Source organism: Rattus norvegicus, chromosome 2 (genome assembly GCF_036323735.1).
Source record: "Rattus norvegicus strain BN/NHsdMcwi chromosome 2, GRCr8, whole genome shotgun sequence".
Taxonomy (NCBI): Eukaryota; Metazoa; Chordata; class Mammalia; order Rodentia; family Muridae; genus Rattus; species Rattus norvegicus.
The window spans coordinates 37,518,175-37,532,375 of record NC_086020.1 but is presented as its reverse complement, the minus strand read 5'-3'; the positions used below and the strand labels follow the sequence as shown (position 1 = coordinate 37,532,375).

The window sequence follows — 14,201 nt, the reverse complement described above, 5'->3', positions numbered from 1 at the left end:
GTCCTATGGAGTCGGATGCTTATTTCTATTCTCTCACAGTGTTGCTAGGTAGAGCCCAATCTGAACATGATTCCAAGGAGCTGCTTCTTCTGAAAAGGGAAATGCAGGAGCAGAATGCAATGACCTCAGCCACTCATGAAGATCCACACGAGTGTATGTGAAAAACCTTGAAACTTTGAAATTTCAATTGGTCTGTTCGTATCAAGTACAAGAGCTTCATAAAGCCCTGAGTTCTCAGAAATTTCAGGGAGAAGTACCTCCTATGATAAAGCTTGGAGCAGCAGCAGCTCACAGACAATATAAGGATGTCTTCCATCCCAGTCCGTCACATGGCATGTGACAGATTCTCTCACATGCTGGACATGAAATAGCACGTTGCCTGGGACGAGGGTGCTGCTCTGTAAATTGATTTCTGCTAATTTCCCCATTTGTTGCAAGAAAATTTCTCAATTTTCTAAAGTCGTAATTTGAAAATATTTACAGAATGAGAAAAGATAGAACTAGCTGGCCAGTTTGCCTGGTGATGTGTGGCACTTGAGAAAACAAACATCTCAGTTGGCCTTTGTGTTGAAAAGGCATATGGCTGGAGCTAGAACGATGCCTCTGTGGTTTAGAGCACTCGCTGCCTTTCAGAGGATCAGTGTTTGTTCAGTTCCCAGCACCCACACTGTGGCTCATGCCATGCCTAACTCTGGATCCAAGAGATCTGACCTCCCCTGGTACTACGTGTGCACATGTATTCATGAAGACCAAATACTTATAACACATAACGTTTTTGAAGTCTTAAGGGAGGGCATTCTGAAATTCTCAAACTAAGATTTTTGGTGTTACCTTACATGAACATATACCATTTTAGAGATATAAAAATCAAGTAAAATAAAAGCGTATTAAAACTCAAAGCTTATTTGATTAAATTACTCTAACTACAAACTGTTTTATAAATGTAGTCACAAAGTTTCTTCATAACACTTACACTTATAGTAACCCTCCTAGCCCCCAGCCTCAAGGCAAATAACTGTTAAGAACCCAATCTCTGTTTTCAGTGGCCAGTAAGTAGGTAGATCTCTCACTTCCCTGAACTATCAGAGAAGGGAGCCAATTCAGTAAGTAATTCCATCAAAAAGCTGTGAGCATTTTCACAAGGATAGGTCCTAGAGAACTATGTAAATGTGCAGCAGATGCCTACACGTGAGCATAGAATTGAGGAAGGTCTTTCTGAGCTTTACAGATGAACCAGAAGATACCCAGGTGAAGTAGAAGCAGTTTTTCTTGAGGCAGAAGGATCAGTATGTGAGGAGTCTATATGAGAAGTCTTCACCCTCGTTCAAAGAGAAAAGACGCTGTGTGTAACTAACCCAGCCAGAAAACCCAAGATAGAAAAGTAAGCTGCAGTCTGCTCATTTGAACCAGGTTATTCTATGCAGTAAAGAATCGTCTGCAGCAGGAAGTGACATGATGTCATTTGCACTCTGGGACCATCTAGCCCAACAGCTGGACACTGATGAGTAGACTGGAAGCAGGGGCCAATTAGAAGATTCTTGGTTGTAGATATTTGAGCCCAGGGTGCTTAGGCCAGGCACCCAGAATCACTCCCCATGTGAGAACAGTCTAACTGTACCTAAGAACCATGCTGGAAGTCCTTGGTCATTGATTCCTTTCATGAAGGCCAGCTTTCCAAGTCATTCTCCCGCAAATGTCAACCAAAAACGTCTCCACTATGGTACTATCTCACCATACAAGGACTCCAAGAAATCTTACGTAATATTTTCTGACCTGCGTCTTCTTTTGCTTTAAGCTATACCTAGACAAAAACCTTATGATTAAATATAAGACAAGCTAGGAATGAACAAGGAGATATTTATTTGTTCTTAATGGTTTTAAGCAAATGCAGTAGCATGATAATTGACCCTAAAAATGAACTGCCCTCCCACTCCAACATGGGGAAAAACCCACAGCTAGTGTAATTTTCTAGGAAATTTTACATTTTCATTCTACTTAAAAAAAAAAACTGGTTCCTTGTTTTTATTGTTCTATTGTTATTTATTTCCTCAAAAATATATGCCCAGACTGGAGAGATGACCCAGCCAGTTAAGAGCACAGACTACTCTTGGAGAGGGCCAGAGTTCAGTTCCCGGTCCCATGCTGAGTGACTCACACCTGTGTGTGATGCCAACTTCAAGGAGACCCCATGCCTTTGAGGGCACCCACATACAGATAGCATATACTGTGTGAATACACAGATATACACACAAATAAAATTAAAAGTAAGTCTTTAAAATCATGTATTTCCAATTATACAAGAGATCACTATTAAAACATTGATAGGGCTGCTGTTAAGCTTCAGCTTAGTTAGATGTGGACACTCACATGAGGAGGTATTCATGCATGGCATATAAGCAAGCATGTATATACTAAGTCTTGAATGCCAGTTACCAAAACTGTTAATGTTGGCTGTTCTGTAATAGTTATTTCTATTTGTTCCTGTCCTTTCCAAAATCTCTACAGTAATCTTTTTTCTTACTATAAGTTAAGTACAATAAAAGTTGTAATTAATAGTGTATGGGCTTTTGTTTTTGTCTTGTTTTGTTTTACTGAGTCGCATTAAATGAAGAACAAGGACTGATCTATATGTTAACATTAGTTGAAGGGCTTAATTCTAGAATATCTACTCTAAAACAGATTAAAAATATTTAGGTCCTAACACAGGCAGCTCTCAGATGGCCGGTGTTGAGGTTTTAGTAATTACTTTTCTCTACTGTTTGATAGCATTAGCTGCCTTGTTTCATGAAAGTGTTTAGACGCCTCTTCCTTACTGAACTCAAACTAGACTGTAAATACTACTTAGATTTTTCATGAGCTGTAATCTTAATGATCTCAAGCTTGATTATGGAGCTGAAGCAGCTCCCGTGTCCGCCAGCCCTGTCACTCACATGTTGGGCTAGCATTCACACATCCCTTGAAGAATGAGGAAGTTAGAGTTGAATCTAAAATACCAGACTCAGTAAGAGGCCCTTGATGTTTTGGGTAGGCTGTGCTCCATCCCTCCATGAGAAAGAGCTCTTCAGTACCCGGAGCAGAAAACTTCATTGCTAGCCCATGTTTTCTCTCAGATTCTAGAATGGACTGAAACCAGATGTGAATCACAAAGGTATGACTTGTTGCTTCTTACCCACAGAGGCTAAGAGACAACTAAGAATCCAGGTGTTCTTTTCCTCAAAAACATGCCTCAAAAAAATTTCTATAATTTCTGACAACCATTCAGTAATGCATTTATTGCTTTTTACCAAATTTATCAAGCTCCTTTTGATAGACATTTAACATGTTAGCATTCACAGTCCATGTAGGTGATATTGCACAAGCCACTTTCTAGCCTGTGTTCCCAGGTCAGAGTTGCTGACTCTGAGAGGGTGCATACTTCAGTTTCTAAGACTGAAAGAGTTTTCTACAAATGTTCTTCCATTTGACTCACAGTCCACAGATTGATGGACTTATCCATTAACTTGGAAATTAGTTAATGAATAGCATTTAGTCTTGGTGTTTGTATTTGATTACACATATGCTGGTGACTGGCTCGTCTGTCTGATAAGCACTAAAAATGTATCAATGAGCATGTATTTTACAGAGTTAGAATGTCTGCTACTGAGCACATTTACATCTTGGGATAGAGAACACTGGGATGTTTCTAAGGAAATAGGCCAGTGCAGATCCAAACAGAACAGTGTCAGGATTTGCTAATGTCAGTGTATCCTGAAAGGCTGTTTTATTAGTTTAAAGAGGGAAAAGCAACAGTTACCTTTGTCTTAGATCCAATCAGCATATTTTCTTTTCTACCAAATTCAAGCATCTCTCCTTGGATGATCGTTATCAACAATTTAACATCTCCTTGTCATTTCAGACCCTGGCACTGCTGAGCCAGTTTAAATCTAAGCTCACTCAAGCCATCACCGAAATGCCTGAAAACTGTGCTGAAGCAGAAGTTGAAGATGACGAAGGCTGGTAAGGTCTTTGATTTCTTAGTATTAACTGTGAGCAAGTGTCTCAGAGTAAAGACACTGTGGAAACATTCCTGTTGCAGCATCTGTGTCAGACTTGACGCTAACACTGCCGGGCCTTCTCTCCCTGTACTCTGTAATTACAGTTACAACATGAAATAGATGCTCTCATCAAGCTTTCTTATCATATCTACATATGATAAGATTTGTGTTAAACAGCCAGGATACAACCCTAAAAGGTAATAAATCAATATATTTTTACACTTTCCCGCAAACATTTTAGAATTTAGTCATCTATTTTAGTAATATATTTCCTACCAACTTCCTGTTCAAGTTTATCTCCAGAATCCTAGGAACACATGCATAATTAATTTTATTTTATCTTTAGATGCTTTTCAGCTTTTAAGGAAAAGACCTGTATATGTCGTGTACATAGAACTTGATCTTATTCTGGGGAAGAAGGTACAAGCAAAAACCAAAAACAGTCAAACGGTGTTTTCTCTTATCACACCCCTGTCCTCAAGTTGACTTCAGGTGCAGTCCATTAGGCGCCCCCATACCTGACTGCCTCCACCTCCCACAGCACTCTGGCTGAAGCACATTGAAACCAGTGCAGCACCCCTACACACATGACTCAGCCTCCGGAGCCTCTCAGCTGTCCCATGTGCCATCACCCCAACCTAGAGTCATGGTCCCATGCTCCCTGCCAACACCATCCCCCCTATTTGAAAACTGTCCAACACTCCCGCTCTCTAGAAAAGCAGTCAGCAAGACTTGTCCAGCAGTCACAAATCTAGTGGGTGGAGGGAAGAGAGCTAGACAGACAGTTTAAAAGACATAAAAAACTCTTGGTAAGAAAACTTTTAAACAAGTAAGACTCTGCAACTGTGCACAACATTAGCCAACAGGGCCACGTGAGAAGGACTTGCGTGGAACAAGGTGTACCTACCTGGACCCTGAAAAATATCTGTATACTTATATTAATTTATAGTGTCTGCAGGATCTGGATTACGATGTTAGTCTCTATAAATCCTTGATCTCTCATAATCAGTTTTTACAACTTATATAGTGTTTGTGCATAAATTCAAGGTGGCTTGAAGGCAGAAGCTGGCTACTCTCACAGCTCTGTGCCAAAAGCACAGGCTCCATGAGTGTTCATAACCCCTAGAGACAAGTGCACAGCGTATAGAAAAACATTCTGTTTTTATGTAGCCCGGCAAGGTTAGTTTTATTTTGAATTCTTTCAATGTCTCAAAATATCTTTCAACTATTTATTTGGGGGTCAGCTAACACCCCCACATTTCACCAAGTCCTTGTTCCCTTATTGTTGAATCTATGCATTTTTGAGGAAATAGGACCCATGTGTTTCTGATTCATTTACACTTAACTCACCAAGATGGATGTTTTGTAAGAGCAGCGTGATGCCCATAAGTTTTCCTAACCTTTGTTATAAGCCGTCTAAGCACTTTCTATTGAACAGAACAGTCACCATCACATTCAAAACCCACAAGTTTCACCAGAAACTCGTAACCCACAGGATTCAGATTTACTTTCAACTTGGCAAGTTCAGTTAACATCCTAAGGTTCTCCCTAGCCCCTTGGCTCAGGATTTCCTAGCCTTGAGGTTCTCTTTATCTTCAGATACCAACGAAGTGTTTTCAAATGGGTCATTCTTATTTTTTAAAGGATTTGACCATGTAATCAGTGTTCCATTTGTCTCCTTATTAGAAAGTTAAACAAATAAGAACATTTTCTTGTATGGGTTTTGGGGGGACCAGTGGTCTGTGATGTTGGCTGGTTCTCCATCTGAAGGAAAAAAAATGTGGTAAAGGAGAGAAGACAAAGTAAGTTAGAGCAGCATCAGCAGGAGGAGGGCTTGGGTTTCCTTCCAGTGTCAGCATTGAAGGAGAGAGTCAGACCGTATGCATGCACCTCCACGGCAGTTTTGGTATTCATGTAAGTAGCGTCCTGGTGAGGATATGTTTAGTGATGAAGGCACCATGCAGAACCCTCTAGAATGCATGCTGTCCTGATGTTAGCCTTCCCTTTATACTGCATCCCATGGAACTGCATTGTGTCTGTCCATAAATCAGCCAACTCAGCCTCACTGAGTCTCTGAGGACTTAGATCCTGTCTCGTAAAAGTGTATTCTGTCCTGGAAAGGGGTCCCATACTCAGGACGAGCTAGAGCAAGCTTTATGAGTGTAGGGCATGTGCCCATGTGTTATGCGTAAATTACATGGTTCACAGACTGTTTTGTAGGTCATGGTTGCCACTTTTTTGAGACGTGAAAGTCAGCCAGTTTGCTGCATGGCAATGTCAGGGTCTGTTATCTGAGGAAAATGATTGCTTCTAAGACATTTTTATGTGTCCACATGAGTGGCCACACATTGAGGGATCATTTTCAGTTTCTGTCAAGATAGAAACCATTACCAATTTGTTATGTTTTCTTTTACTTGGCAAACCATTCCGTTCACATTTTTGGCTGAGCTGCTGTGTTGGCATGGTATACAGCAGGCATTTGGGTACCATTCAGCAGTGTTCTGTTTTTCATGCAAAAAAAGAAAGAAAAGGAAAGAAAAAGAAAGGGAAGAAAAGGAAAGAAAAAAGAAAGAAAGAGAGAGAGAGAGAGAGAGAGAGAGGGAGGGAGGGGAAAAGAAAGAAAAGAAATCTGATTCTATTGTAAACAGCACGCATGGTGTTTGATAATTACTACCAGATTTCACTGTCTAGCAAGGCACTTAAAATGTGTTATTGGTAGACGAAGCTCGAGTGCATAGAAATTTCTCACTTGCAATAGAATTTTTCCCTTGTTTGGAATCACTGCCAGTTTTTGGTGGCAGTGGTGGCACCAGATTAAAGCTTAGCAGGTGGAGTGTTCATTTTGGTCCTGCATTTCTCCGCCCACACATCAGACTCATGCTGACTGCTGTAAGGCCCTTCTTCAGGCATGGTCTCATCAAATGACAGACACATGGCAGGAGGCAGCAGTCAGATGAAGTCAATATGCCAGTTTGGGTTGGTTAGATAAAGCTTGATTGACACAAGGTTAGCTAAAAAGGCTGTGGAGACAGGTCTTTTTTTAAGCCACATCCTTGTCCCACAACAATATTGAATCCGTGGGAGCTGACTGAACTATTGAAGATATTCAGTCAGTGCTTTCGGGTTTTCCTGAAAATGCCTTCCCAGATTGTTAAACTGGAGGTTGTCGTAATGCTATACTGCAAAGATGTGGCTAGTGATAACTGATGTGATGGCTCATGCTCTTCATCTCTCTTCTACACTGCCTTCCTCTTCAGCATATGCAGCATTTCCACATCCTCAGAATTCAGTATCCTAGCAATGCATGACTACCTCAAATCAGTACTTTCATGATTATTACAGAAGTGAGAATATCTACTATATAAGGCAAGCGGTATACCCCAGTCATCTGCAGTCTCAAACTCAAAGATAAATACTATACAGACTAATTTATATGTATAGTCTATAAATGTGTATGTATAGTCTGTGGAATGTATATTAACATTTTATACACACACATATATACATATACATATATATATATATTTAAACCCTTTCAGAAATGTTTGTACATGCGTGTCTTAAATAAATAAAATTGTATCTCAATTTTATATCTTATTTCTTTAGAAATATATAGTGACCACTTCTGCTTGTCAAATTTTTATATAATTTTAAATTTTTATATTGTGTGATACTCCATCATGTGGTTACAAATGGACTTACTTTACCAAAATATTGTATATTTACATTCTTTCTAGTTTTCAAGTTTTGGCATTTTGAACAATACTCGAAGAAATACCTATATATCTATTTTATTGCACATTTTTTCCATTTTTAAGCCTAGAATTGCTTAGTCAGTGAAGATACATGTTAGGCCTCTGCTAAATATTTTCAAGTGTTATGCCAATTTATACTCAGAAATAAATATCATTTCAGATTTGCCTTTAACATAGTTAACATCTCAAAAATTAATTGTTTCTTTGCTGGCCTTAGTGAAAGAGAATAACATTTTTAAATTGTTTTTCTTTTGTGTTGAAAAAATGAAAATGCACATCTGGTCTGGTTTGCTTCTGTTTTTAATAAAGCTGTACAGGGTTCAGCATGGCTCCTCCTCTCAGGAGCCTCACCCCTGCATCGTCCTAGCCTTGATTCTGAAAAACTATCCTAGGATAGCTCTGTATGTTAGAACTTTAGGGTCTGGGTTCCTTCTGTCTCTACTTTATTGCTACACCTTGGCTTGCATTAAAAATCAGTTCTATCCATCAGTTGTAGTTTGTTTTTGCTAGAGATCGGAATTTTGCAAGCCTGATTTAACTTGAAGAAGTTTTAAAGCCTTCCTCTGGACTTAGCAGTACAGAAGTAATAAATACCAGTTGTCTGAGTATCCAAAACAGTGAGTTTTTAATAAGGCAAATGTTGAAAAAAATGATTATTGACTTTTAGGCCCACCTGGTCCGATGGCATTGTGAAATGCCTTTTCTGAACATAACTTCATCTTGTCTCCTGGTGAAGCTCTGAGCATGTTCTATTTTCACAGCACACTGCCTTTGTGGGTTGTTCAGTCATGTAGTAAATGAAGGTGTAGAGGCAGTAAGTCATCACTGAACTAAAGCCTTCACTTCCTACAGGCAGGCCATTTCTAGGCATGGGGAGCAAGAGCCCACGTTAGCCATGCGGAGTCATTACCCTTCAGTGTTAGCTTAGACACACGTCTCTTAAGTTTTGGTCTCTGGACCCTTGAGATTTTTAAAAATTATTGACAAGCCTGAGAACTTGGTTTGAATATTACTAGTAGTGTTTGCCTTTTTAGAAGTTAAAAGAAGCCTTAAATGTCCTTAATACTTTAAAACCATGATGTTAACATAAATAAGTTTTTTTATTAAAATACAGTTATACCATTTCCAGGCCCTCTCATGACTCATTCTCACTCCCCTGAAATTCATGGCCTTTTGTTCTTTAATTGTTATTACTACATGTATACGCATTAATCTATAAATACAGCCTACTGAGTTGTTGTGTGTATATAATTTCAGGGCTGACCACTTGGTATTGATTAACCATTTAGGGCTCACCTTGGGAAAGACTAACTCTCCTTTTCTCAGCATCCCTGAGCTGCCTAGTTTTTGTCTAGAGGAACCGTCAACCATGAGATTTCTTCTTTACCCCTTAGCATGTCTACTGGTGCTGTCATTGTTCAAATCTTGTTGAGAAATCATGGTTGATGTTTCTCTGTCATTTCTAGGAGATACGGTGTCATTGCAGATTTTCTGATCCTCTGACTCCTACTATCTTTCCAGCCCCTCTTTCACGGTGTTCCCTGAGCCCTATGTACAGGAGTTGTGTTGTAATGTGTCCACTGTGGCTGGCACCCACAATCAGTTCTCTGCATTGGACCAGTTGTGTGTGTGTGTGTGTGTGTGTGTGTGTGTGTGTGTGTGTGTGTGTGCGCGCGCGCGCGTGTGTGTGTGCGTGCGTGTATACACATTCTGTCTGTTGCAAAGAAAAGTTTCTTTGAATCTGTGTAACAATAAGTACATAGAGTGCAGTTAGGAATCATTGTAGCTTAGCGAAATGGTGAGGATTCTCTTTCACTTCCATGACTTCATTGACCCTGGAGAGTTGGCTAAGTTTCCAGTACCAAGCACGATTTTCTTCCTGTTGAAGAGACCTTAAGTCCTATTAGGGAGCTGTTGGTGACTGCTAAGATATGGGTGCCCTTGGGGATATTTTGCTATCTTGGTCATTGTTGTGCTTCTAATTATAACTACTAGACAGAACATTTTCATGACGAATGGCATTGCCGTACACTTTGAAATCTCTAAGTCTAGCATGTCAGGAGCAGGTAGAGTCTCTTGTGCAACCCATAATGCTGTGATCTTTCACAACATGTACTCTCTGAAAAATAGCAGCAGGTAAAGGAAGGTGTTTGCCACCAAGCCTGTCAACCTGAGTTCAGTCACTGGCACCCACATGGTCAGAGAGAACCAACCCCTGCAAGATGTCCTCTGACTTCCACATGCCTGGGACAAGTAACACACATGTGGACACAGACACACAAATAAATAAAGGTAATTTTAAGATGTCACTATATACTCATGAAAGAATGAGAACAACAAATAAATGTCTCAGTGCTCATACAGATGACTTTGACCTTGTAGACACAGGAGTCCCGTACCATACATGGAGAACTGCTGGACTCCAGCTCTCTGATTATGTGGTCATCATGGTCCCTATTTATCAGAGGTTATGATATATATTGGTCCTGGAAGTTTTGTTCCCTGGGTATCAGTTTGATCTCAAACTAGTTCCAGCATGGTACTTTATGAATTAAATGTGTTGGATATTGGAAATATTGTACAGTACTTATAAATTTTTTTTATCATTTTTCATATTACTTATTTGTGGCTGACCTCTCAAAAAAGACTGTCACTTAGTCACATCTTATTGACTCTAAGTGCTTCATTAGAGTTGTCTTGACTGGGTTTTTAACTGAGCAACTCTCTGGGATACATAAGTAAGGCAAAGGGAATCAAACTGATCTTATATAGTATTTAATGATGTGTAATTTGTGATTTATCTGTGCCTGGCATATAGTAGGTTTTCAGATACTTTTTCAGACTTGATGCAGACTTTCCTAAGGAAAAGAGTGTTTGAATCTATGTCACATTGTTCCCACTAGACCCCAGGGATCAAGGTGCAGCAAGCACAAATGTGTGTGTAGTGCTGTATGAACTCCTGTGTGGTACCTACCTGCTATTTCCCTTGCTATTTTGAAAGGGAGCAATCACCTTTAATATGTCCTGTTCTTGCCTTCTGACCTTTGTGCATTTCTTTCAGGTTGTTACTGGCTACTGAGATTTCAGAGTTCCCTACATGATTGCATTAGATTATCTATTTTTCTCTCACGCTTTTAAATTTTAAATTTTTTACCTTTTATTTATTACATTCATGAGCAATGTCTCACTGTTCATACATTATCTGACACTTCTTTTTCTTTGATGGATTGTGCTTTGAATGGTCTTAAATATGACCACTTGCTCAGAATTTTCTCCCACATTTTCATTAACTGTTTTATTCTTTTACAATCAGATCTATTGTTCATGTTTTGTAAGAGACTATGTGAGATATGAGGTTCAGGCTAAGTCTTATTTTCTTCTTTTGGGTCTTTGAATGTTACAACATAATTGTTTCAGAGCCTGCCTTCCTCTCTGCCCTGGCCGCTGTCAGTGCTTGGTCCTCTGTGGATGTGCTGACTCTCTTGTTCTGCTGATTGACAGGCTTGTGCTAATGCCACATTGCCTTACTAAGGGCAGCTTTTGAAAACAGGTAGTAACCAGCCAATAGGAGCCTTGACACTCTTCCCCTTCCTGAGCCGCTTTGGCTATTCTAGTTTTGCCTTTCTATGTAAATTTTAGAATCAGTTTCTCTTAAGTACAAAATAAATCTGCTATGGTTTTACTTGAATTCCATAGTTTATTAATCAATCTTCGGCCCCATTGGCTTTCCAGTGTGGAGCTTTAGACTTTATTCAGTGTTTTCCCGAAGGTGCCTAGGCTCAGTTCAAAGCGGACGCTCTGTGATGCTCTCTGCAAACTCACTCACTGCCTTCTTCTCCGTCACAGCCTTCCTGACACTAGACCCGTCCAGTGGGTCTTTGCTTTGAATTCTGTATGGTTCAGTTATTCTTACATGTTGAAATCCTCATCCTATTTTTCAGCAAATTCCAAGAGTATTTAGCCTTACTTCCTGAAGCATTTTTTCTTTAATCTTTGTCAAGTAGTTCCAGTGTGTAATAGCATTTCATTATTAGTGTCTATTGACTATGCTTCTCCAAATAGCTGAGATTTGCTTACTTCTTTACATGCTGAGTGATATTTGTTGAGTCTTAAACATTAGAATATTTCCCTATATATTTCTGCCTGATTTTATTTTTTTCCCCCAGGCCGCGATATTATTTTTTTTGTTATTGTTGTTTATTTCTATATTTTTTTTTATCAACTTGAGTATTTCTTATATACATTTCAAGTGTTATTCCCTTTCCCGGTATCCGGGCAAACATCCCCCTCCCCCCTCCCCTTCCTTATGGGTGTTCCCCTCCCAACCCTCCCCCCATTGCCGCCCTCCCCCCACCAGTCTAGTTCACTGGGGGTTCAGTCTTAGCAGGACCCAGGGCTTCCCCTTCCACTGGTGCTCTTACTAGGATATTCATTGCTACCTATGAGGTCAGAGTCCGGGGTCAGTCCATGTATAGTCTTTGGGTAGGGGCTTAGTCCCTGGAAGCTCTGGTTGCTTGGCATTGTTGTACATATGGAGTCTCGAGCCCCTTCAAGCTCTTCCAGTTCTTTCTCTGATTCCTTCAACGGGGGTCCTATTCTCAGTTCAGTGGTTTGCTGCTGGCATTCGCCTCTGTATTTGCTGTATTCTGGCTGTGTCTCTTAGGAGCGATCTACATCCGGCTCCTGTCGGTCTGCACTTCTTTGCTTCATCCATCTTGTCTAATTGGGTGGCTATATATGTATGGGCCACATGTGGGGCAGACTCTGAATGGGTGTTCCTTCAGTCTCTGTTTTATTCTTTGCCTCTCTCTTCCCTGCCAAGGGTATTCTTGTTCCCCTTTTAAAGAAGGAGTGAAGCATTCACATTTTGATCATCCGTCTTGAGTTTCATTTGCTCTAAGCATCTAGGGTAATTCAAGCATTTGGGCTAATAGCCACTTATCAATGAGTGCATACCATGTATGTCTTTCTGTGATTGGGTTAGCTCACTCAGGATGATGTTTTCCAGTTCCAACCATTTGCCTACGAATTTCATAAAGTCGTTGTTTTTGATAGCTGAGTAATATTCCATTGTGTAGATGTACCACATTTTCTGTATCCATTCCTCTGTTGAAGGGCATCTGGGTTCTTTCCAGCTTCTGGCTATTATAAATAAGGCTGCAATGAACATAGTGGAGCACATGTCTTTTTTATATGTTGGGGCATCTTTTGGGTATATGCCCAAGAGAGGTATAGCTGGATCCTCAGGCAGTTCAATGTCCAATTTTCTGAGGATTCTCCAGACTGATTTCCAGAATGGTTGTACCAGTTTGCAATCCCACCAACAATGGAGGAGTGTTCCTCTTCCTCCACATCCTCGCCAGCATCTGTTGTCCCCTGAGTTTTTGATCTTAGCCATTCTCACTAGTGTGAGGTGAAATCTCAGGGTTGTTTTGATTTGCATTTCCCTTATGACTAAAGATGTTGAACATTTCTTTAGGTGTTTCTCAGCCATTCGGCATTCCTCAACTGTGAATTCTTTGTTTAGCTCTGAACCCCATTTTTTAATAGGGTTATTTGTTTCCCTGCGGTCTAACTTCTTGAGTTCTTTGTATATTTTGGATATAAGGCCTCTATCTGTTGTAGGATTGGTAAAGATCTTTTCCCAATCTGTTGGTTGCCGTTTTGTCCTGACCACCCTGTCCTTTGCCTTACAGAAGCTTTGTAGTTTTATGAGATCCCATTTGTCGATTCTTGATCTTAGAGAATAAGCCATTGGTGTTTTGTTTAGGAAATTTTTTCCAGTGCCCATGTGTTCCAGATGCTTCCCTAGTTTTTCTTCTATTAGTTTGAGTGTGTCTGGTTTGATGTGGAGGTCCTTGATCCACTTGGACTTAAGCTTTGTACAGGGTGATAAGCATGGATCGATCTGCATTCTTCTACATGTTGACCTCCAGTTGAACCAGCACCATTTGCTGAAAATGCTATCTTTTTTCCATTTGATGGTTTTGGCTCCTTTGTCAAAAATCAAGTGACCATAGGTGTGTGGGTTCATTTCTGGGTCTTCAATTCTATTCCATTGGTCTATCTGTCTGTCTCTGTACCAATACCATGCAGTTTTTATCACTATTGCTCTGTAATACTGCTTGAGTTCAGGGATAGTGATTCCCCCTGAAGTCCTTTTATTGTTGAGGATAGCTTTAGCTATCCTGGGTTTTTTGTTATTCCAGATGAATTTGCAAATTGTTCTGTCTAACTCTTTGAAGAATTGGATTGGTATTTTGATGGGGATTGCATTGAATCTGTAGATTGCTTTTGGTAAAATGGCCATTTTTACTATATTAATCCTGCCAATCCATGAGCATGGGAGATCTTTCCATCTTCTGAGGTCTTCTTCAATTTCCTTCTTCAGTGTCTTGTAGTTCTTATTGTA

General features: G+C 40.0%; 1 protein-coding gene across 2 annotated transcripts in view; it reads left to right on the top strand.

The window, feature by feature from the left end:
* Cwc27 (CWC27 spliceosome associated cyclophilin) overlaps positions 1–14,201 on the top strand; it is a 211,230-nt gene that overhangs the window by 177,316 nt on the left and 19,713 nt on the right. For both annotated transcript variants that reach the window (NM_001013199.1, XM_017590950.3), the window contains exon 13: positions 3,896–3,996. In NM_001013199.1, the coding sequence (NP_001013217.1) occupies positions 3,896–3,996 (101 nt within the window). The remainder of the gene's footprint in view (positions 1–3,895; positions 3,997–14,201) is intronic.